Source organism: Pituophis catenifer, unplaced genomic scaffold (assembly GCF_029215685.1).
Source record: "Pituophis catenifer annectens isolate HBS135680 unplaced genomic scaffold, rPitCat1.0.hap2 SCAF_8, whole genome shotgun sequence".
NCBI classification, from domain to species: domain Eukaryota; kingdom Metazoa; phylum Chordata; class Lepidosauria; order Squamata; family Colubridae; genus Pituophis; species Pituophis catenifer.
The window spans coordinates 11634158-11659844 of record NW_027256888.1 but is presented as its reverse complement, the minus strand read 5'-3'; the positions used below and the strand labels follow the sequence as shown (position 1 = coordinate 11659844).

Genomic DNA, 25687 nt, shown 5'->3' with positions numbered 1-25687 from the left:
TCTTCTCTTCTCTTCTCTTCTCTTCTCTTCTCTTCTCTTCTCTTCTCTTCTCTTCTCTTCTCTTCTCTTCCATTCCATTCCATTCCATTCTATGACTATCATTAAATGTTGTACCTTATGATTCTTGATGAACCTATCTTTTCTGCTATGTACACTGCGAGCCTACGCACCAAGACAAATTCCTTGTGTGTCCAATCCCACTTGGCCAATCAAAAATCCAATTCTATTCTATTTCACCTCTGCTCTGAACCCGGAGAGCGTCCCCTTCAAGCCGACTCGATGACAGCTTTCCGGGGTGGGGGGGCTGCCTTGATTTGGGAGTGGGGGGGGGGCGTCTCTACTGGGAGGAAGGTAGCCTCGACCCCTTATCCTCGCAGTGCGTCCGCCCTCCCGCCTGGCAAGCCGAGGGCGGGAAGTCTGGGTGGGGATCGCGGAACGGGAGCCAACCCCCACTCGGGAGCGAGACGCGGGGGGGGGGGGAGAAGAACGGGGGAGTTGTCTTTTGCGTCCGCCACCGCCGTCAGGAGCCCGAAAGCCCCAGTCCTGCCAAGCGGACGGCGAAGGCGGGGAGGGCAAAGCATGTCTCCTCCCGATCGGCTCCCTGAGGAGGCCGAGGGCTCCCCCCACACCGAGCAGGTAAGGGCTAGGCGGGCTCACCCTCTCCTTCCCAGACCCCGATCCTCACCAGGCTCCCCCGATGGAGACGCCAGGGCAGCTGGGGGGGTGGCCGGGAAAACGGATCGTTGGCAACAGACTCGGCTCCGAGAGGATCTATTCTTCTGGGGGGTGGAGGGGGATCTAAAGCCGGACTGATGATTTTTTTTTGGGGGGGGGGGTCGGGGTGTACCACGTGGGGGAACCACTTGGCAGGTCTATTTGGGGAGTGTGATGGGGTTTACAAAGCCAGGTTCGAGTCCTACAGGTCTCCTGCCTGAGCAGAGAGAGGGGGTCGGACTAGATGACCTCTAAGGTCCCTTCCCAGCTCCGCTGTTCACTTCGAGTCCTTCCTTTTTTTTTTTTTTTCTTTTTCCCTGCCTTGGGGAACTTGGAAGCGGAATTGGGCTGCGCTTTTTCTGCCTGCTCCATAAAGGGAAAACGGCGGAGCTTTGGAAAGGCGAGCTGCAAAAAGTTGCGCGGGATGGTGGGGGGGGGGGGAGAAAATTGCTCGAATTTCTCGGTTAACGGGTCCGTCCTGCTGGATCGCTTCGGGATCGGGTACCCTGTTCGATTGGGACTCCAACCTCTTTGACCCGAATCATGATTCAGGCTTAACTATAGTTAGCGGGAGTGGCGCCTTGCCTCTTTTTAACTTTGGTTGCTGTAGACTGGGCTAATCAAACTCGTTGGATTTTGGGCTTTCTTTCTTTCTTTCTTTCTTTCTTTCTTTCTTTCTTTCTTTCTTTCTTTCTTTCTTTCTTTCTTTCTTTCTTTCTTTCTTTCTTTCTTTCTTTCTTTCTTTCTCTTTTGGTGATTCACACAACTATATTAATAGAATAGAATGGAATTCTTTATTGGGCAAGTGTGATTGAACACACAAGGAATTTGTCTCTGGTGCATATGCTCTCAGTGTACATAAAAGAAAAGATACGTTCGTCAAGAATCATAAGCTACAACACTTAATGATAGTCATAGAATAGAATAGAATAGAATAGAATAGAATAGAATAGAATAGAATAGAATAGAATAGAATAGAATAGAATAGAATAGAATTTTTTATTGGCAAAGTGTGGACACACAAGGAATTTGTCTTTGTTGTATATGTTCTCTGTACATAAAATCCATCACGAATCATAAGGTACAACACTTAATGATAGGGATAGGATAGGATAGGATATTATAGGATAGGATAGGATTTTTTATTGGCCAAGAGTGATTGGACACACAAGGAATTTGTCTTTGGTTCATATGCTCTCAGTGTACATAAAATCCATCAAGAATCATAAGGTACAACACTTAATGATAGGGATAGGATAGGATAGGATAGGATAGGATAGGATAGGATAGGATAGGATAGGATAGGATAGGATAGGATAGGATTTTTTATTGGCCAAGTGTGATTGGACACACAAGGAATTTGTCTTTGGTGCATACGCTCTCAGTGTACATAAAATCCATCAAGAATCATAAGGTACACACTTAATGATAATCACAGGGTACAAATAAGCAATCAAATCATACCAGGAAACAATAAATATAAATATAAATCTTAAGGATACCAGCAACAAAATTACAATCATACAGTCATAAGTGGAAGGAGATGAGTGATAGGAACGATGAGAAGATTAATAGTAATGCAGACTTAGTTAATAGTTTGACAGTGTTGAGGGAGTTATTTATTTAGCAGAGTGAGGGCGTTTGGGAAAAAAACTGTCCTTGTGCCTAATTGTTCTGGTGTGCAGTGCTCTATAGCGTCGGTTTGAGGTTGAACCGGCCACTTCCATCAAGCTGAACCTGGGCAAACTTGAGTTCGCAGCTTTGTTCATTTCTGAGATGTGGACTGATCCTGGCCAGGGTTTCTTTCTTTTCTTTCTTTCTTTCCTTCCTTCCTTCCTTCCTTCCTTCCTTCCTTCCTTCCTTCCTTCCTTCCTTCCTTCCTTCTTTCTTTCTTTCTTTCTTTCTTTCTTTCTTTCTTTGCAAATCAGATTGTTGGAAGCAAACGCCTAAAGCCAGCAAACCTGCGTGGCCCCAGACGGTGAATTCCCGCCTTTGAGATCCAGGGCCGAGGAGGTGGCTTGCGACCACAGATTTGCAAATCGGGTGGGAGATGCGAGCTGGCTGCAAAGAGTTTGGATTAGGACGGGGAGACATGGTATCGATTCAAACTCTCCACCCCACCCACCCCCGTCCCCCCGCGTGATTTGGGAACCTGCGAGCCCAGCCTTCCTCTCAGGGTTTTCCCGGGGAAGAAGAAAGAATATGCCTCTCGCAAAGGAGTGGGAAAAAAAAGAGAGAAAAATAATAGGGAATCGTTGGTGCTCTCTGAGGTTGGTTGTTTGCAGGCAGGGTGGATAAAAATCAATGATTTTTTTAAAAAAAATAAAAAAAATCAGATTTTTTTGATTTAAATCGGATGTTTTTGATTTTTATCGAATTTATTTTAATAAAAAACTTTTGGGGAAAAAATCTATCGTAAGATAGTTTTCTATTTAAGATACATAAATAATTTAGTTTATTCAGCATGAAATGGAGCTTAGTTATGAAGCATGAGGCTGTATATTCTGCAAAACTGGGACTATCGGTGAGTCAACAGTGGGTCAAAGGAGTAGCAGAGATGACAGTTGCTCTTTAAAAATTACAATTTAAATCGAGTTGATTTAAATCAAGCCTTTTTACTAGTGATTTAAATCATGATTTAAATTGTGATTTAAATCAACTCGATTTAAATCAAATCCACCCTGTTTGCAGGCGTTTCGTTACCCGACTAGGTAGCATCATCAGTGCTAATGAATGTGGGGTTTGCGTCCTGTTTATACACAGTACTTAATCTGCTACTGTGGTTTGTTTTTTCGTTTCACAGTTTGGCTTGGCTTGCTGTGATGGATTCAGTGGTAAGGCAACTTTTGACAAGGTTGGGTGGGTTATCCATTTTGTTGGAAGGTGCTTATAGGTGGGGCTGTTCCCTTATTGTGCCTTTCTGGGTTGCTCCAGTGTGGTTCTACTCCTCTGAATGACGTCCTTACACACAACTCTTGTGGGAGGTTGGGTTGTTAGTTCAGTATTGGAGCACTTGATGAGAGTGGTGTCTTTTTCTTTTTTCTTTTTTATTGAAAAGTTTTAAAATATTTTACAAACAAATTCCCCACCCCTTCCCCTCTCCTTCCCTCCCCCCACTTCCCAGAGCAAAATACAGGGTATTGCATTTAACAAACATAATCTAACATAAGCAAACGAACTATAAACTCTTAACTTCCCCTTACTCTTTAACTCCGCCAGAGGTACTAAAATATCAAAGTAAAAAGAAAAATCATCTAGATATTTCATTCATAAGCTATTTGCAACTTTTTAGTCCCGTATTTGTTTTGTACATAGTCAATCCATCTTCTCCATTCCAGTACATATCTTTCATTCGAACGGTCCTTCAAATATGCAGAGATTTTTGCCATCTCCGCCAAATTGGCTACTTTTAATGTCCATTCTTCAGTGGTAGGTATTTCTTCCTTCTTCCAATATTGTGCCACCAAAAGTCTGGCTGCCGTTATTAAATTCAAAATCAAATTAGTCTCTATAACTGTACATCCTTCAATTATACCCAATAAAAACAACCGTGGAGTAAATTTTATCTTCCTTTTAAGAATATTTTGTATAACCCACCATATCTTAATCCAAAATGCCTTAATTTTCTTACATGTCCACCATACATGAAAATACGTTGCATCATCACATTTACATCTCCAACATGTAGGTTGTAAACTCGGGTACATACAGGCTAACTTTTGGGGATCTAAATGCCATCTATAAAACATTTTGTAGAAATTTTCTCTTAAATTTTGGGCTTGAGTAAACTTCACATTTCTAACCCATATTTTCTCTCATATATCCATAGATACTGATTCGCCAAAGTTTTGTGCCCATTTTATCATACAATCCTTCACTAACTCAGTTTCTGAATCTATTTCTATCAGTGCATTATACAACCTTTTAATATGCATTGGACTTTGATCTCTGATTTGTTTTATTAAGTTTTCTTCATTTTGCAAAATGCCAATTTTCTGATCTTCTTTCCACCTAGTATACAACTGCCCATACTGAAACCAGGTTTGAATTTTCCTTTCTTCCTTTAATACCTCTAAAGATTTTAATTGCAATATACCTCTTAATTGCAAGATACCACAAAAGAGTGGTGTCTTTTTCAACAGATCGGCTGTTGAGAAGATCTAGGAAGGATAGGTGTATTTTCTTCTCCCCTTGTGAATTTTATTTCTTTAGAAAACTATTGTTTCATGAGTCCTTAGTTGTTCCTTCTTTATAACAACAAAGATACGGGTGGGAGTGCTAGAATTTCTAGAAGTGGCATTACAGCCTCTGCTATGATTCCTGAGAGTGCTGGTCCTTCTTGGAGTTTCTGATTTTTCTGGTATATTTGTCCATCAAACTCAACGTGGGTAGTGAAGGAAGAGTTGATAAGATCCATGATTCGGGTTATTTCCATCTTAATGTATTCGGCTAGGTCTGGTACAATACGTTGTGTAGTAAATGCTGCCGTGGATTCTTTTTGCTAGTTCTGGGACTACGGAGGTATAAGAGTGCTGTGACATTGAATGCAACCGTAATTTCATCTTCTAGTTTTAAGTTTTTGATTATTTTTTTTGGGGGGGAGGCATTGTAGCGGGGAGTTGATGGACTATTCACTCCCTTCAGTGAGATAGTTATCCAAGCTATTTTGTGCATTCTTTGGTGGCGTTGTATGTGGGAGATCCTAATAATAATAATAATACAGTTGGGCAAAGAGGTATGTGTATTTTGGGCATCTGTAGAACTTTTATTTTTGGATGTCTCAAGGGAGAGCAAAGGCAACCACGGAAGTGCTGAGATAATATGGAGTACTTAATAATCCTCACAATTTGGCACAGTCTGCTTTTGCTGCTGTGCTCTACACCTGAAAACACAAGTTAGTGTTTTTAAAAAATATCTGCAAAAAATGAATAGGATGGCCAAAAAGAAAAAAGAAAAAAAAGCAGAAAATGCTGGAGAGGACAGGATAGGGTGGCAGGATTCTTGCATGATCATTTCCACCCAATTGCTCATACAACTTCTGTTCAATTTAAAAAAGCATCCAAATATTTGCTAAAAATACCAGAGAAAGAAGCCATAAACTTCTGCCTAAAGCACTGCACACCAGAACAACTAGACACAAGAACAGTTTTTCCCCCCCGAATGCCATCACTCTGCTAAACAAATAATTCCCTCAAGACTCTCAAATTATTCACTAAATCTGCACTACTATTAATCTTCTCATCGTTCCTATCACCCATCTCCTCCGACTTACGACTGTATGACTGTAACCTTGTTGCTGGTATCGTTACGATTTATATTGACTGTTTCCGAATATGATTTGATTGCTTATTTGTACCCTATGACTATCATTCAGTGTTGTACCTTATGATTCTTGACGAACGTATCTTGTCTTTTATGTACACTGAGAGCGTATGCACCAAGACAAATTCCTTGTGTGTCCAATCACACTTGGCCAATAAAGAATTCTAGTCTAGTCTAGTCTAGTCTAGTCTAGTCTAGTCTAGTCTAGTCTAGTCTAGTCTAGTCTAGTCTAGTCTAGTCTAGTCTAGTCTAGTCTAGTCTAGTCCAGTCCAGTCCAGTCCAGTCCAGTCCAGTCCGTTCTATTCTGTTCTGTTCTGTTCTGTTCTGTTCTGTTCTGTTCTGTTCTGTTCTGTTCTGTTCTGTTCTGTTCTGCTCTGCTCTCTTCTCTTCTCTTCTCTTCTCTTCTCTTCTCTTCTCTTCTCTTCTCTTCTATTCTATTCTATTCTATTCTATTCTATTCTAAAGGAGTACAGAGTTTGGAATCTTAAGCCATTTCCTCAATCACTAATGATTCATTGGCACTTTGTGTACCTGTTGTGATAAAAAAAAACCTTATCATTACTGGCACAACATCATCCCAGAATTCATGTGCTGATGTGCGAAGCCCCTGGGAGGGATTTAGCCATGAGTCTGATTTGAAAACATTCATGATTTCTAGTCTGGATATGTTCATTCTGTTTCTACTTCTGTGTTTTCCCATTATGTAAACCCAAGAAGTTATAAAGGCTTTCCAGAAGATGTCAAGTCATTTTCTCAAAACAATACACAAATAGCTTGCTGCTTTTATGACAGGTATTTTTCAACTAGCCATTTTGTTTTACAGCCCTGACATTCCCAGGTAATCTTTCATCCAAGAAACCTAACCAGGTTTGATTGATCTTATTTTTTCAAGATTGGCTCCATGCTGCCACCTACTGAGGCTCAGGTGGGCTGTATAATCCTAGCAACCTTTACGTAAAAGCATCAATGCTTTGTTGTACTGACCAAACTTTTCTTCTAGTACAGATAATCCTCATTTTACAACAGTTCATTTAGTGACCATTCAAAGGTATAATAGCACTGCAAAAAGTGACTTATGATCTGTTCTGCCCCAGCTACGGATCCCAAAGAATGGAGCACACACAAACTCCGAACAAAACTCAGTTTACTTCAAAACCCAGTCTTTTTGCAAATGCAGGCTGTTAATAAAACGTTCTTAACAACCTGCCAGAAATTCCACAGATAAGATAGAGTCTTACTAGAGTTGGCAGAAAGACCAGAAGCCAGGTTTGCAGAGAAAATACAAACTCAATGATCAGCGAACGGACGGACGGACACACGTTGTTTCCTGCAGCTTTTTACAAGCTGTGTGCAAACTTAAATAGGCTAAGGGAGTGGCTAATTAGCCCCAAGCCTTACTCTCGAGGAGACCTCTTCCTGCCTTTTGGCAGCTCTGCATGCTCGTGCATTGAGAAGAGGCTCCTCCACTTCATCCTCTTCACTTAAAGGAGCCTCTGGAGGTTCTGAAGGCCCTGGCTGAATCCCTGCCTCTGGCACCACATCTTCTTCAGCCTCCTCGCTGTCCGACTCGAGCGCCGGCTGCACAGGCTGCTGGCGCGACACCACACCAGCCTCCTCATCGTCGGGATCAGCAACAATCCGCGCAGGCCGCTGGCGGGCCACAACATGATCATTTTCACCCTTATTAAGACCATTGCAGCATCTCCATGGCCACAGGATCCAAATTCAGACTCTTGGCAATTGACTCGTATTTATCATATGATCCACCTTTTGCAATCTTCTGACAAGCAAAGTCAGATTCATTTTAACAGCCGTGTTACTAACTTAACAACTGCAGGGATTCAGTTAACAACAGTGGCAAGAAAGGTCATAAAATGGGGGCAAAACTCACTTAACAAATGTCTCACTTAGCAACAGAAATGTTGAGCTCAGTTGCAGTCGCGAGTTGAGGACTTGCCTGTATAGTGGCATATTAGTGCAGCTCTGAAGAGACAGTAGGTGTCTTTATTCGTTTAATCCGTGTTTTTCTGATGTGTAGGGAAATTGAAATATTAGAAATGTGTTTGACAGTTTTTCCACATGCCTTTGCTATTTCAAATAAACTAGGAATACTTATTGTTTATGGAAAAATAGAAGATGAATGATTTCCCAAACACAGTATGCTTCTCCAAGCATAGCAATAGAGTAAATGTAGCAGTCCAGTGAAAAACATCTAGGTCAAAATAAATAGAAAAGATACAAAAACAAAATTATGATTGATGCCTTCTATAGACAGTCACCTCAAGGAGAGAATGTGAATAATATTTCCCTGAAATAGATAACAGAATTGCAAATAGGAGTCATTACTAATGTGAACATTGATTTGCATCTGGCAGCTTGTGAATTCTGTTCAGCATAAAATTCCCCACAATTATGTGATTTAATTAAGCACATCCTTTTAAAGAAGGGGAAATGAAAGTAATTTGCTCTCCCTGACTTGTAAATAAGATACGGTTAATCAGTTTGAAATAGTGCGAATTAGGAATTGTGTCTTTGTAATTCTAGAATTCATTATCTTGTGAAAAAGGGTAGATGCTGTTATTCCTTACTGTGTTCTGCAAAAACACCCTGGCTTCAAATATGTGTTTGGAATTGGTTCCTTTGAGAAATGAAATCCTGCCTCCCCTTGCTTATATTTAGGTGTGAATCTTTATAAATGGGAGGTACACCCTGCACCGATATTATATATCGCTGATGGCGAACATATGACACGCGTGCCACAGGTGGCACATGGAGCCATTTCTGTGGGCACGCGAGCCGTCGCCCTAGGTCAGCTGATTATTGGGTCTCTGCCGCGCAGGCGGGAGACACATGTATGGGGGGGAGTCACGCGTGCATGTGGCACGCCCACTCGCGCCCTGTTTTTGGTTCTAGGAGGCTTCAGGGAGGCCTGCTAGGCCCAAAATGGGGTGGGAGGGGTCGCATGCACATGCGCAGGGCTGCACGGGGGGATTGCATTATGGATGTAGGCACGCGGTTGCACACACTTTTGGCACCTGAGGGAAAAATGGTTAGCCATCAGTGTTATATATATCAGCTTCTCAAGTAGATAAAATTTGGCAGGAGCAGAAAAATCCACTGAACCTTAGTGGGTGAGGAAGACTGCCATTTTGGGGATTTTGCGAATGACAAACTTGGAGATTTCCTCACAGATGTCAGCTGACGTTAAAATACCTTGGGAGCTACCAGCCTCGTGTTGTGGATGGTATCCTTTTTCCTCTCCCATTGAAAGCCAAGGGAAGCCTAAAGCAGCCGGAAAGGCGATCCCCCCACCCCTCCAATCCTGAAGTTATAATTAGCTATGTCTCAGCTATATTAGATTCCCGGGACTCAGTGCTTCCCTGAGCAATGGAAAGTCTGAGGGAAAAAATACCACTGTAAAGGTCTCCCTCAGGTCGTTCGAAGCGCCAAGTCAATTTTGGCATGAAGCAAAGCCGTACAGCTGCAGGGTTGCGTGTCTAATTCCAGAAGGGGAATGGATGGTTTTCCTGCTTCTGTTTAACATCTGAAAAAGGAACTGGGAGAGTTATCGCCGACTTTGGTTTCTCTTGAAGGAAATATCAAGGACCAGCTGTAAGCAAAGGGCTGTCTTCAAGGCAGATTTCAACAAGAACAATTACAGACCCGCACTTCTCTAAAAATATATATGCGCCATAACAACTGTACAGCTCTCTACATGGGGCTCCCCTTGAAGAGCACTCGGAGGCTCCAACTGGTCCAAAATGCAGCCGGGCAGGTGTATATGGGTGTGACTCATCGCACCCACGTGACACCTCTCCTGCGTGAGCTGCACTGGCTCCCAGTGGTCTTCCGGGTGCGATTCAAGGTGTTGGTTACCACCTTTAAAGCGCTCCATGGCTTAGGACCGGGATATATACGAGACCGCCTTCTGCCATCGACAGCCTCCCACCGGCCAATATCTCCCACAGAGAGGGGCTCCTCAGGGTGCCGTCGGCCAAACAATGTTGACTGGCGACGCCCAGGGGGAGAGCCTTCTCTGTGGGGGGGCACCTGCCCTCTGGAATGAGCTGCCCCTAGATGTGCGTATGATCCCCGACCTGGGCACCTTTCGCCGCGCCCTGAAGACCCTCTTGTTTCAACAAGCCAGGCTAGCCTAACATGAATATGAATTTTAATGGGTGTATGTCAGTTTTTAATTTGTGGGCCAAATTTTGGTATATTTGATTTTAAAGGTTTTTAAATTTTGTAAATTTTATGTGTTTTAATATGGCTATACACCACCCTGAGTCCTTCAGGAGAAGGGCGGTATAGAAGTCTAATTAAAGTAAATTAAAGTAAAATACAACAAGTAGCTAAAGTTTCCGCTACTCCGCATCTGAAAAAGTTTGAAATGTGGATTGGAAATGAAATGAAAGTCTATTCTCATGTAGTAACTGTAGTAAATAAATACATTTAAAAAAGCAACTGCATTTTAAGTCCCCCCAAAAATATAGCTCACTTTTTACATCTTATTGCAGTAGAGATAGCTTTTTAGGTCCAAATGGGGCTTGATCCTTCCAGGAAAAAAAAACAAAACGCAATGACATGGAATCACTTTCATGAGTGATATTTTTGCATACATTTTATTAAACGTTTTAAAAGGAAGGCTAAAAACTAACGAAAACTAATACAAAGTAAAGAAAGGAAGGGGGGGGAAAGAAAGGAAATCACAAAGGTGCAAAAATAAAAGGTTAAAAAGAATTAAAAACTTCGGATTTCTTTGCAGCAAATGTGTGGTTATATTTTGTAATTACAAAAAGCTCGCTCTTTTCTATTATGTAATATTTTCTAAGCATTAAAACCAAAAATCATAAGTTTATTCTGTTTCATCAAAAAATCTATAAGGGGTTTCCAGTTAGAAATAAATATAGATGTTGTCCTTTCATTAATAAGGAAGTCTTTTAGACATCTCCATCCTCTTTACCAACCATCATCCATTGTGGGAGGAGTGCTGAACATTTTTAGTTTTGAGCATATAAATAATCTGGCTACAATAATACAAAAACAAAGTTCCATGACTTTTCCCCCAGCTGTTCATCCATTAGTCCCATAAGACTCTGGTTTCAATTGTATATTAGCCTTTAAAAGCATATGAATTAATACATGTGTTTTAATTCAAAAATTTCTGGCTTTGGTACAGATCTACCAAATATAATGTTCCTTCATGTTCTATTTCCAGCATGAATTCAAAGCACCTTTATACATTCCAGAGAATTAATTTCTCTGGTCCCGCACACCAACAGTACATCATTATATAAACAAATTCTTTAAGACAAGAACATAATGTAAATTTAAGCCTTTCAACCACATATTTTCCCTTTGTTCCCTTTGTATATTAAACCAAAATTCTTAGCCTTTTTTTTACATTTTATCATGCATTCCTTCACTTGTTCTTCTGCCTCAAATTTCAACAGAAGTACATTTTAACAATAAAAAGTTATTGTGTTAAGAGACACAAAGATATTTTTCAGACACAGCTTAGATTTGTATTTACTCCATATTCTCAAAATGGTACCTCTAACATAGTATTTTTACAATCTATCTATATATATAAAAATGAAAACCACTCACGCCATAATCACGAAATCTCCAGAACCGTAAAGCCGACAAACTTGAAATTTGGCACGTATGTTCCTCTTGGCTTCTAGGTGCTCGCTAAGAAAGGATTTTTTGAAATGACCATCAGATCATTAGTATTTCTTATATTATTATTAACATGCTCTGATGCTAAGTAGTTAGATGTTCTACTCCGCCTCCCAACCTGAAAATAATGAGAGAATGGGAAAGGAGAGGAGAGGCTTCTGTGGGGCAAGCCTGAGGGAGAGAAGGAGATAGGATAGGGGATGTTTCTGTGGGGCAAGACTAAGGGAGAGAAGGGGAGGCCGATTGTAACTAACTACTCATTAATTTTCAAGCTGTAAGTGTCAATTTATCAAGCTGGATCATATAGTTTCGTAGCGGAGCACGGGTATTCATCTAGTAGTATATATAACTTAGCTTTATCATACCAGAAATATCCATGCCACTCATGGATGGGGTCACCAACTTTCGGACCTCAGGGACCACTAAATTCATAATTTTAAATCCCACGGACCACTAATATGATTTTTTTTTAAAAAAAGATAAATAATATTTAGTGCAATATAAAAAAAATCAAATAATTTTTCTGCGGACCACCAAAATTTTCTCGCGGACTACCAGTGGTCCATGGTCCACCAGTTGGTGACCACTGGTCTAGGGCAGGACACGCCTTTGGATGAAGCTTCTCTGATTCTCCCAACTTTCCATTGGGAGGACTGAGCCCATGCACACAATTGGAAGAGGATCCAAATTCCAGCGTCCGGCGTCCCCCTCCCCTTTTGCGTTGCTGTTTCAGGGCACAGCAGGAATCGGGTGGGGTGCAGGGGGGGGGCTTTATATGAGAAGGGGGTTAATTTAAAACTACCCTGAAAAGGCCAGGTTGAAATCTGTCACCACAAGACGCTTAGCCATCTCCCATGTCTACATGGTGGTTTTTGAACTCCTGAACTGTTCCCTTCCTTGTTCCTAAAAATAAGATGGGGTTACCCAAGTTAGCTACACTTATTCCCTGCCTAAATAAATTCCCCAGGCTTAACAATAGCTATGGCTTTGAAATTATCAAGTGACATATAGGTTTTACCACTCATTAAGCCTTTAAAGTTTTGAGAAAAATATAAATACAATTAAAGTAATACTACATTATTATTGAAAATACTGTTGATTGTTTATTGAACTTCGTAGCACAATCCTTGAAGATGACTTACCTAGTTTGATTATGCATTTTTTTTTAAAATATCTTTATTAAATATTTACAGTAAAATTGACACATAATAATGATTGGAAAACAATATAAGAAATGAAATGTAAGGACACATAAACACAAGACTAAAACGAAACAACAAACATGACTAACTGAGAGTTAAACTCACTCTCCAATTAATATTAACTAATATCATCCTAACCAAACATTTCAATACAATCAAGTTCTTTTAATTATCTACAAAACAATTGGACTGTTTTTTTCAAGATTATAAAGAATTATATAGCCTATTAAGTATCTATTTAATCTAATAAAACGATTTTATCACCCTAGGTTTAACCTTTTTTTAAGCCCGAGAAAGCATCTGTCCCAACTTTTATTATATATTGAGTCTTTCTTATCTTTTAATATATATGTTAACCTGTCCATCTCAGCACATCGAAGAATCTTATTTATTATCAGATGGTCGGGGGGCGTATCTGCAACTTTCCACAGTTGGGCAAATGCCATTCTTGCCGCTGTTGTGACATGGACAAATATATACCAATCCTTGTTGTCAATGTGGTCCGGTCTTATTCCTAGTAAGTAGAGGTCTGGGTGAAGGGGAAAGCTCACACCTGTTATTTCCAGCAGCCACTACTGTATTTTCCCCCAATAACGTCTAGTCGACGGACAAATCCACCACTGATGGAAGAAAGTACCCTTGGCCGACCCACATTTCCAACATCTATCAGAGGATCCTGGGAACATCTTAGCGATTCTGGCGGGGGGGGAGATACCAACGGTAGATCATCTTATAAAAGTTTTCTTTGAATGGGGAAGAAAGGGTCAATTTCATAGTTTTGTTCCATACATTTTGCCATGCATCAAGCTGAATTGTTGTTCCAATATTTCTCCCCCAGGCAATCATCGTGTCCTTTACAATCTCCTCCGCCATAAAATTGGATAGAAGAAAATTGTAAACGTTGGAAATAAATTTCCTTTGGCCACTTAGGAGAAACTTGTCAAAAGTTTGTAAATGAAGGGAAATAACCATGTTCCTGTCTATCCCTAGCGAATCTAGTTTGAATTTTTGCATAGGACCACCAATCTATATCTAATCCTCTAGTTGGAGATCGGCTCTAGGTCTAAGTCTCCCGACTTCATCCAACAAGTCACCATAAACCCAGTTCCTCTTTGTGTTGTGCACAGTCAGAAGGGTTACTGCCTCTAACGGAGACACCCATTTAGGAATCTGTGTGTAAACTTGCTTTTTCGCCATTTCCCAAACCCTTAATAAAATTCCTCTCCTATAATGATTTCTAAAATATTTGGATTGTTTGTCTTTCTGAGACCACAAAAAGGAATGCCATCCCTGCTGCAAATCATATCCTTCAATTGCTAAAATGTGCTTTCTTGAGAGGATCACCCAATCTTTTATCCAAACCAGGGATGAAGCTTGGTAGTAAAGCTCCCACATAGGGAGCCCCAAGCCGCCCCTTGTTTTGTGCTCTTGCAGCATTTTTCTTTTTATACGGGGTTTTTTACTCTGCCAAATAAATTTACTTAGAATTTGGTCTAATTTCCTAAAAAAAATTTTTATCCAATTTTGCAGGAGCCGTTTGAAATAAAAAGATCCATTTCGGTAAAACATGGGCTTTTATCGCGGCATGCTTTTAATCGGGTTAGGTATCACAACTATGAAGGTTTCCGCTTCTATTAGTTCCTATTAGTTCTACAAATTCCACTAAGAATCTAGGAATTCCAACCGAAGCATTGAAGAATTCTCAAAAACATTGGATTGCTATTATTCTTATAGGGAACAAAAACTCACTTTAGATTCTGAAGTATTGTGCGGCATTTATGTATTAGCTTTTCTCCTGCTTTTATTACTTTATAAGTAACTCAAGGTTACTCCCCCCTCCACCTCGAAAGTACCGTGCAGTGGGAATTCCCTTCAAATGTTTTGTTGGACTGGAACCAAACGGAAACCACATACCAAAGACATTTTCTGCTCACAGGAGGCTTGATATGTAGTTCCCTTGTTGGCATGAGTCCAGCAACATATTTCCACCAGGCATGAAATAGCAGATGTGAATGGATTCTAATTTTGGCACCTACAGTATTTGGACTAAAGCACCCACTGAAAACCAGTCGGTAGAAGAAGAGCTGCACTAGTAAAATAAAGATTTTTCTCTATCAATGCTCTTCTGATATGAGTGCAAGGGTGAAATCCAGCAGGTTCTGATAGGTTCTGGAGAACCGGTAGTAGAAATTTTGAGCAGTTTGGAGAACTAACTAACTAACTAACCGAATGAATGAATGAATGAATAAAAAATGAATAATTCAAAGTTCTGGATATAAGCTTTAAGGCCCTACTCATAAGACTGGGATATTCAGAGGTCTGCCTCTCGACGATGACATGTAGGGTTGCCAGGTGTCCACTATTTGAGCGGAGAGTCCGCTTTTTTCACATTATGTTCACTATTTTTTTTTCACAAAATAGTGGACATTTTTTTTATTCAAAAGCTTTATGATGAAATGGTACGTAAGTTTTGCGAGTCAGAATTCCATGAAGTTTTGCGCCATGTTCCAACACGGTTAAGTTTGTTTAAAGCGGTCGAAAGACTTCTTTTAAACTGGATACCTCTAAAATCGTATTTTATTTCTCTTGGATCTGATGAGTGCCATCAGGTTATCTGGAACCTTATTTCGGATCAGGAAAATGAACTCGCAAAGGACGATGAACCAACAATTTCAGAATTGTATTTATATTTCACGCACTTCTTCATGTCAATAATGCAAGACATCCTACTGAAGCTGGAAAGCAAGAAAATTCTTGCATGTGATCTTCACATTATCATGTGTAAGCTGCGTGATTCTTTGCAAAAAAAATACGATGAGCAGTTTTTTGGAATGAAAGTTTTATTTGCCTTACGTAAAAAACATTTGCCTGAGAATGCCGTGCAAAAGTTCAAGAAAGAAGCTATCAACGTGTATCAAAGAGCCATTGCATACCTAGAAAAGTGGTATAATTTCACCGATTCAGTATATGAGACGCTAAGTTGTTTCAAGCTAATTGATCGCAATAATCCTCCAACTTTAGAAGAAATGACGAACATCTGGTTATTATCACCATGGCGAGAAGAACTTCCACCCAACACTCTCTTCGATGAAATTTCTGGCTTAGAAGAAGTTTATGTTCATCTGCAGGGCGATTCATCCCTTGATAAGTGGATGTACTTTTTCAAGAAAGAGCCAGCTCCGAGTTTCCTGAAACTGTTCCAGTATTGTGCATCAATTCCGGTATCAAATGCAAACGTTGAACGAATTTTCAGCGTCATGGGAAATTTGTGGACTGATGAACGTAGCCGACTGCTTGTACCATCAGTTCGAAGTGAACTTTGTATATTTTTTAATATTTCTCAACATTGTACTGAAATTAAAGAATTATTCCTTAAACACAAAGAATTGATCAAAGCTGCGCAGTCAAATAAAAAATACACACAACAGCAAAGTAAAATGTAATTTAATATTTTACATATTATTATAATATATTTGATGTTTTGAATTTTAAGAAAAGTTTTGAAGTGATTATTTTAATAAGTGTTAAAATGTTTGTAAGAAAATATATAATTTAATTGTAATTTTTTTTTTTACTACTTAACCCCCCCCCCCCCCCCCCCGCTTGTCCACTATTTTTTGGAGGCAGACCTGGCAACCCTACGACGTATCCACCTCTTCAGGTCTGGCAAAAGGGGCATGTTGCAAATTATGTTTGTCAGGGAGTCATACAGGAGGAAGACAGGGGTGAAATTCAGCAGGTTCTGACGGGTTCTGGAGAACCAATAGCAGAAATTTTGAGTAGTTCGGAGAACTGGCAAATACCACCTCTAGCTGGTCCCAGAGTGGGGAAGGAATGGAGATTTTGCAGTATCCTTCCCCTGCCATGCCCACCAAGCCATGCCCACAGAACCGGTAGTAAAAAAATTTGGATTTCACCACTGGAGGAAGCGGGTTTTTTTGTCAAGGTCCCTGCCCATGTGGGACGTCTTTCTCCTCAAGGTAAGGTTGGCTCAAATTCTGTTGGTCTTCTAGAAGGCCCTTAAAATACAGTTCTGTCAACTGGCCTGAAATCATTCAAGCGACCTAAAATATTGCATATATTCTTACATTTTTTTTCTCTCCACAAACCATGCACTTATATGGCACTTGAGAAAATAATAAGGAAACTGAGATTCCTTAGAATCTGAAAATAGACACCAGAAAAATAACAAGACAGGTTAGGTTGGAAAAAGTGAATAATGTTCTGTTAGGAATAGTTTGTAAGGAAGTTATATCACTCTATAATTATTCAAGAATTCTGTTTTGTAATCGCCCTTCAGAAAATCCAGAGAGTTTGCTTTTAAATATCTTTTTCTCTTTATGCATAAATGCCTTAAGAACAATTTTCCTCTTTTTTCTTTCCAAAAATCAATGCTCATTCAATTTTCATGTCCTGCTGAGGATTTAATTTTCAGAGTTATTTTAACGGTTTCATGTACTGCTTCTGTTAGCATTAGCAATATTTGACATTGTAAAGGTTTGTGCTCTTAGGATCCAAACCTTCAGAGCTTCTCTGTTGCTGACTTGGGCTTGGAGAAAAAGCGATAGAGTCGCAGCCAGCTTGCAGAAGTTCTGTGAGAGATTTAATAAATATTTTTTAAGTTTTAACTCATCGGATGGCCAGGCTTTTCATTATTTTGCTAAAGCTGAAATACTATATTGGGCACAGGGAGCACAGCACTCCTGAATTTCAAATTTAGGCCTTTTCGTTGTCTTCCTCCTCCTCTCCTCCTCCTCCTTCTCCTCCTCCTCCTTCTTCTTCTTCTCTCTCTCTCTCTCTCTCTCTCTCTCTCTCTCTCTCTCTCTCTCTCTCTCTCTCTCTCTCACACACACACACACACACACACACACACACACACACACACACACACAATCGAGACAGACCTGCAACAGCTCACAAAAGTTTAGAAATAGTGTTTTGACTGCTGCACACAGTTTTATTATGATTTAAATTCCTACTTCTCAATTCTAAGTTCAGAACATGTTTTCGGCTCTTGATATATGTTGGGGATACTGAGTGGAAAGAATGGAAAATTGTCTTGTGTCTGATTGGAGAAGACAATTCCAAAAAGAAACAAAGGATAAGTAACTTAAATTTTGAAGCCTTTGCTGACAGAGGATGCTGATAGAAGCCAAGGGAAGACAGTGCCGGCAAAATATTTCAAACTTCCTTGGAATATGGGTTTTGACCAGATCTTTTTCCATATCTGCCAGCAAGATAAAATTAACACGGATGCATTTCACTTGGTTTTGCCATTTGGCATCCTCTTCCAAGATTTCTTGCACCAATTAGGAAACATATCATCCAAGATTGCCAATCATCCTTTTTAAAAAAAGGTAAAGGTTCCCCTCGCACATATGTGCTAGTCGTTCCCGACTCTAGGGAGCGGTGCTCATCTCTGTTTCAAAGCTGAAGAGCCAGCGCTGTCCGAAGACGTCTCCGTGGTCATGTGGCCGACATGACTCAACGCCAAAGGCGCACAGAACGCTGTTACCTTCCCACCAAAGGTGGTCCCTATTTTTCTACTTGCATTTTTTTTTTTACATGCTTTCGAACTGCTAGGTTGGCAGAAGCTGGGACAAGTAACGGGAACTCACCCCGTTACGTGGCACTAGGGATTCGAACCGCTGAACTGCCGACCTTTCGATCGACAAGCTCAGCATCTTAGCCACTGAGCTAGCCCATCCCTAATCATCCGTTTTAAGAAGGCACAATTTGGGTACTCCTCATATAACTTTAATTTCAGTCTAGGACAGTGATGGCTAACCTTTTTGCCATCGCGTGCCAAAAGCGGGGGGAGTGTGGGGTGGTCGCACACGTGCGTGCCCACACCCATAATTCGATGCACCCTGCCCCCCCGTGCAAGCACATGTGATCCCCCCATGGTCCCCCCATTTTTGGCATGTGATGGCACGATGGCCCGGTAGGCCTGTTTTTCACCCTCCCCAGGCTCCAGAGGCTTTCTAGGAGCCTGGGGAGGGCAAAAACAGCCTTCCCCATCCCCCTGGAGGCCCTCCAGAGGCCGGAAACAGCCCATTTGCTGACTTCCGGTGGGCCCAGAAGGCCCGAAAATCAGCTGGCCAGCATGCACATGCGTGCTGGAGCTGAGCTAGGGCAACACTCGCGTGCCCACCAATATGGCTCCGAGTGCCACCTGTGGCACGCGTGCCATAGGTTCGCCATCACAGGTTTAGGACATATCTAAAGTTGCAGAGATGCCAGATAAAGAGATAGGGTCAGGGGACTTGTCAATCAAAATTGTGAGTCACTCAGCAGTTTACACTTGATCTTGCTTCACAAATTCTGGATATTTGTATTGTGGACCATTGGCTCACTTGAATCTCAAATCAGCCAAGGATGCCCCTAGTTGTTCAAACAGTAAAGGGAATTGTTTTCAGAGGTGCTCCGAATACAAGTAGTTCTCGACTTACAACACCTCATTTACTGACGGTTCAAAGTTACAACAGCAGTGAAAAATTCAACCACCATAAATTTGAATCAGTTGCCAAGCATCTGAATTTGGAGCATGTGTCCATTGGGATAATCGTCATAATCATGAAAAATGGCCATTAATTCATTTTTTTTTCAGTGCTGTTGCAACGGTGCAATGGTCACTAAAGGAGCTGTTGTAAATCGAGGACTATCTGTAGCTGATTTAAAATGTGTAAAGTTTGCATGAAATTATGATGTTTCTGTAGACCCTTCTTGTACTACCGTATTAATTTTAATTTCGGATGCCTTTTGACGTTTGGGTGGAAATAAGGCAGTTGAGGCATACTAGAGCCATCTAGTGGCCTGCTTGGAACATTTTTTCGTGTGCATTTTTTTAATATATATATAACTAATTTTGACATTTATAATTACTGACACCAATTTTAGTATCAGATAAACTTCCCTAATTTACAAGGAGATACTTGAAGAGGGGGAAGAATATTCAGGCTAGTTCAGTGGTGAAATCTACAATTTGTTACTACCGGTTCTGTGGGCGTGGCTTGGTGGGGGGTAACGTGACTGGGTGGGTGTGGCCAATTTTTAAAAAAACTTTTAAAACCATTTTTTCTACAACTTCTTCAGCGAAGAGTTTGTAAAAAAATGCTTTCAAAAGGCTCTGACGATCCCAGCTGAGTTTGCCTGATCGTCAGAGACTTTTTTTCTTTTAAATGCCTCTGCTGATCAGGCAACTCAGGTTGGATCGTCGGAGGCTTTTAAAAGAAAAAAAAAGCCTCTGCTGATCAGGCAACTCAGCTTGGATCATCAGACATCGTCTTGGATCGTCAGCTTGGATTGTCAGCTTGGATCGTCAAACTCAGCTTGATCGCGCGTCTCAGCTGGGCATGGGGGGGGCAGGGATTTTTGCTATCGGTTCTCTGAACCACCCGCCTCCATCGCTACTGGATCGGGCGATCCGGTCCAAACCGGGAGCATTTCACCCCTGGGCTAGTTCATATAACGGTTACAATACGAGTACTCCTGATCGATATGGTCTTGATTTCCCGGTTAAGTCATCAACTGAAGATAGAAGATGGATGTTGTGAGGCGCCTCCTGAAAGATTGGTAGTGGCAGTGGGAACTACCAAGCTGCTATGCCATGACAGAATCAAGAGTACAGATAGTCCTCGATTTACGACTACAATTGAGCCCAAAATTTCTGTGGGTAAGCGAGACATTGGTTAAGTGAGTTTTGCCCCGTTTTATGATCTTTCTTGCCACAGCTATTGAGTGAATCCCTGCAGTTCTTAAGTTAGTTAATAACATGGTTGTTAAGCGAATCTGACTTTTCCGTTGCCTTTGCTTGTAAGAAGATTGCAAAAGGGGATCACATGACCCTGCAACCGTCATAAGTATCTTCTCTGGGAATATTGTACTGCTGACTAGGGCATACAAAACCTTTGCCAGACCAATTCTCGAATACAGCTCATCTGTCTGGAACCCACACTGAATATTGGACATTAATACAATTGAGCGAGTCCAGAGTTATTTCACGAGAAGAGTCTTCCACTCCTCTTGCTCACAACAGAATAACTTATGCCACCAGGCCTTGAAATTTTGGGCTACTGTTGTGCCTCCGTTACCTGAGCCTGTGTCCTCGGCAGGAGAGGACTCCGAGAGTGAAGGAGAGGAGTTGGCAAGGCCTCCCTCTCCAGGACCCTCCTCTCTGGCAATACCTTCGGTGTCTGCCAAAGGTCAAGAGATAGGGCCGGGGCCAAGCACGTCCACGCAGCCACAGGTGGACAGTAATGAGGAAGATAAGTCTTGGCTGGATCCTCGGCAACATCGCAGAGATAAGCGCGCACAACAGAAGAAGAGGCATGCCAGGGATTAGGCTGAGTCATTGGACCACACCCCACAGGGTATAAAAGAGGGTGTGGTGGCCGGTTCAGCTCTGTGACAAGCAAAAAAACGGATATCGGACAACCTTCTTTGTATTTACTGGACTTTGTTGATTATTGTGTATTGGCTTTGTTCCCAGACGAAGGGAGAAACTCCCCCCTCGTGAGTAAAGAATACCTGGCAGCCAGCCACTGGGTTGCTGCCAATTCTGATACCAGATAAAACTGTTGTCGGCGGAGTTCTTTAGCTGTTGCCTGTCTGTGGGGGTGCGTGTGTGAGACGGGGACAGAACAACTACTTAGAACTTTGCCGCCTTTGGTCTGACCTAAGCGTAGCACATAAAATTATCTGCTACAACATCCTACCTGTCAATGACTACTTCAGCTTCAACCACAACAATACACGAGCACACAATAGATACAAACTTAAGGTAAACCGCTCCAAACTCGATTGCAGAAAATACAACTTCAGCAACAGAGTGGTCAATGCCTGGAATGCACCACCTGACTCTGTGGTTTCTTCCCCAAACCCCCAAAACTTTAACCTTAGACTGTCTACTGTTGACCTCACCCGATTCCTAAGAGGTCTTTAAGGGCCATGCATAAGCTCACCAACCTGCCTACCGTCCCTGTCTTACTGTCCCTATTTATTTGTATCCATTTCAGGTATTCATAATCTTTTTTTATTATTATTATTTTATTTTTTTAAACAAACAAACATTTAATACATCAGTCATTCCTTCCGTGTGACATCTCGGTGTTATCTCCAATCTTTTGTTATTTCTTCTGTCTTTGTTCTCATCGAATCAATTATAACAATTCATCACTAACAAAATATTCTGACTATAGCATTTTTATACATAACTATTAATTTACTTATTTGTATCTCTTTTCTAACCAATAGTAGAATTGATTCCATATCTTAAAATATTCTGAATCCTCTCTTTCTTTAATCATCAAAGTCAATCTATTTATTTCTGCACAATCTAAAAATGTTTTTGATTACTTCTCCTTTCAAAGGTATTTTCTCTGCTTTTCAGTGTTGTGCATACACAATCCTTGCCGCCATTATTACATGTATAATCAAATAAATATTTTCTTTGCTAATTTTTTCTGGCAGGATACCCAATAGGAGCAGTTCTGGTTTTAAATCAATACATTGTTGTATCATTTCTTCCAGCCATATCTTAATTGTATTTCAATAATTTTTTGCTTCTGGATATGTCCACCACATATGATAATAAGAACCTGGTAACTGGTGACATTTCCAATTTTTAGCTGATTTATCTTTAAATATTTTTGTCAGTTTCTCAAGGGACATATGCCATCTATAAAACATTTTATATTATTATTATTATTATTATTATTATTATTATTATTATTATTATTATTATTATTAATTTTATTTCTATACCGCCCTTCTCCCGAAGGACTCAGGGCGGTGTACAGTCTGATTAAAAGCACAAAGACAGACAAAATTTAAAAATAATTAAAATTATTAAATAATTGGCTCAATTATATTAATTTTTCTTATATGCAGTGGACATTGTTAATTTATAATTCCTTTCCCAATGTATTCATAATCATGTTTATACTTATATCTGTAATCTTATATATGCTTGACAAAATAAATAAATAAAATAAATAAATAAAAATAAATAAATATGAGTCAAGGATCGGTTCTCTCCCCCCTGCTCTTTAACATCTATATGAAACCGCTGGGTGAGATCATTCGTGGTTTTGGGGTGAGGTATCATCAATATGCTGATGATACCCAGCTTTACATCTCCACCCCTGACCACCCTAGTGATGCCCTTTCCGTGATGTCCCATTACCTGGAAGTGGTGCGGGTTTGGATGGGGAGGAACAGACTCAGATTCAACCCTTCCAAGACTGAGTGACTGTGGATGCTGACATCTTGGGATCTGGAGGTTCCAACTTTAATGATCGGGGGAGAGGCTCTTACTCCCTCCGATAGGGTTCGCAATCTGGGCGTCCTCCTGGATTCTTGGCTGTCCTTGGATGACCATCTGACGGCCCCCTAACCAGGGGGGCCTTTGCGCAGGTGCATCTTGTGCGCCAGTTGCACCCTTTTCTAGACTGGGATGCCCTCGCCACTGTCACTCACGCCCTCGTTACCTCTAGGTTGGACTACTGTAACACCCTCTACATGGGGCTGCCCTTGGGATGCATTCGGAGGCTCCAGCTAGTCCAGAATGCAGCCGCGCAGATAATTACAGGGGCCTCTTGATACTCCCGTGTAACACCTCTCCTGCGCGACCTGCACTGGCTGCCGGTGGCGTTCCGGATTCGTTTCAAGGTGCTGGTGCTTACCTATAAAGCTCTTCATGTCTTGGGCCCGGGGTACTTGCAGGACCACCTCCAGCTGCTCTCCCACCGTCCCGTGCACTCTCACAGAGTGGGCCTCCTCAGGGTGCCTTCAGCCAAACAATGTCAGCTGATGGCCCCCAGGAGGAAAGCATTCTCTGTGGGAGCCCCGACCCTCTGGAATGATTTGCCCGCTGAGCTCAGGACAGCCTCCGACCTTTCCTTCCGTCGTGAGTTGAAGACATGGCTCTTTTGTCATAGCTGATCCGCTATGGGTGTACATTGTTATAATTTTAAATTGTTTTAATTGGGTTGTTGATTTTAATTTTACTGTGATTTGTACTGGATATTGTTTTTATAAGCCGCCCTGAGTCTCTCGGGAGAATGGCGGCATATAAATCGCAATAATAAAATAATAATAAATAAAGTTGCCCAGCATCTGAATTTTGATCACATGACCATGGGGATGCCGCAGGGTTTGTAAAGTGTGAAAAATGATCATAAGTCACTTTTTTCAGTGTTGTTGTAACTTGGAATGGTCATTAAATGAACTGTTTACAAGTCGAGAACTACCTGTATTCAGTGGCTTCTGGCCAAGAGAGTTTGAGAGCTCCAGCTTTTCACCCTACAAGCTCAGCCATTTCTGCTAGAAAAAAAAAATACTTTGATTCGGTGGCAGTTTTCTATTACAGAGTACATATAGAATTATAAGTCTCGATCTCTCTGTGTTTCAGGTTCCAGGAACAGATGAAGATAAAATGGAGGATGACTGTTCTCAGAAACTGGCCTCCGCAAAATACTTCCGGCTCTTATTGCTAATACTAATTCCTTGCATCTGCACCCTTATACTTTCGTTCGTGATTCTCCTTTCATTTGTAGGTGAGTATCGGAAAAGATGAGTGAAGATATAGAATAGAACAGAACAGAACAGAACAGAACAGAATTTTTTATTGGCCAAGTGTGATTGGACACACAAGGAATTTGTCTTGGTGCATACGCTCCCAGTGTACATAAAAAGTAAAGATACATTCGTCAAGAATCATAAGGTACAACACTTAATGGTAGTCATAGGGTACAAATAACAATCAGGAAACAATATCAATATAAATCGTAAGGATACAAGCAACAAAATTACAGTCATACAGTCATAAGTGGGAGGAGATGGGTGATGGGAACGATGAGAAGATTAATAGTAGTGCAGACTTAGTAAATAGTTTGACAGTGTTGAGGGAATTATTTGTTTAGCAGAGTGATGGCGTTTGGGAAAAAACTGTCCTTGTGTCTAGTTGTTCTGGTGTGCAGTGCTCTATAGTGTCGTTTTGAGGCTAGGAGTTGAAACAGTTTATGTCCAGGATGTGAGGGGTCTGTAGATATTTTCACAGCCCTCTTTTTGACTCGTGCAGTATACAGGTCCTCCATGGAAGTCAGGTTGGTAGCCATTGTTTTTTCTGCCGTTCTAATTATCCTCTGAAGTCTGTGTCTGTCTTGTTGGGTTGCAGAGCCAAACCAGACAATTATAAGTAAAGGATGTTGAACTTCATCAATAATTTGTTCGCACAAAATACTAGTTTTTCTGCAGTGTTAAAAAAGCCATCCTTGAGATACTAATTTCTGTCTTGAAAGGCAAGCAAAACAAACTCTTTGTGGAGCTACATTGTCTTGAAGAAATTGCATTAAGAGGCAATTGCGCTGAATTTCAATCTGCGTCAATTAAAACTTTGCTGGAATCGTTTCTTTTTAACAGCTTCTGAAATTCTAGCACATCGAGGAGGAGAATTCTACCCAACTGATATATCTCAATGATACATTTTGGATAAATTTTGAAAGCCTAGGCTAAATATACATTTATAAACTATGATTCGTGGCTTAGTGTGATGTATTCACTGAACTGTGTCTGGAAAATGTGATATACAATATTTTTTCCTAAATCCATAGTATAAGGACAGTGAGAAAATGAAAAAATAATCAGGTATTACTCTGTGACTGACAGCTCTAGCTTGTTTTACTTCCAGTTGCAATGCTCTTGGGAAGAATGCAAAAATAAATCAAATTCTGTTTCTGTGTTTTTGCTGTAGACTGAGTAATGTC

At 40.9% G+C, this 25687-nt stretch overlaps 1 protein-coding gene across 3 annotated transcripts in view; it reads left to right on the top strand.

The window, feature by feature from the left end:
- The first annotated feature begins 562 nt into the window (after positions 1 to 562).
- Positions 563 to 25687, top strand: part of CORIN (corin, serine peptidase) — a 103706-nt gene continuing 78581 nt past the window's right edge. For all 3 annotated transcript variants that reach the window (XM_070948499.1, XM_070948500.1, XM_070948498.1), the window contains exons 1-2: positions 563 to 636; positions 24334 to 24478. In XM_070948499.1, the coding sequence (XP_070804600.1) occupies positions 580 to 636; positions 24334 to 24478 (202 nt within the window). In that variant the 5' untranslated portion in view covers positions 563 to 579. The remainder of the gene's footprint in view (positions 637 to 24333; positions 24479 to 25687) is intronic.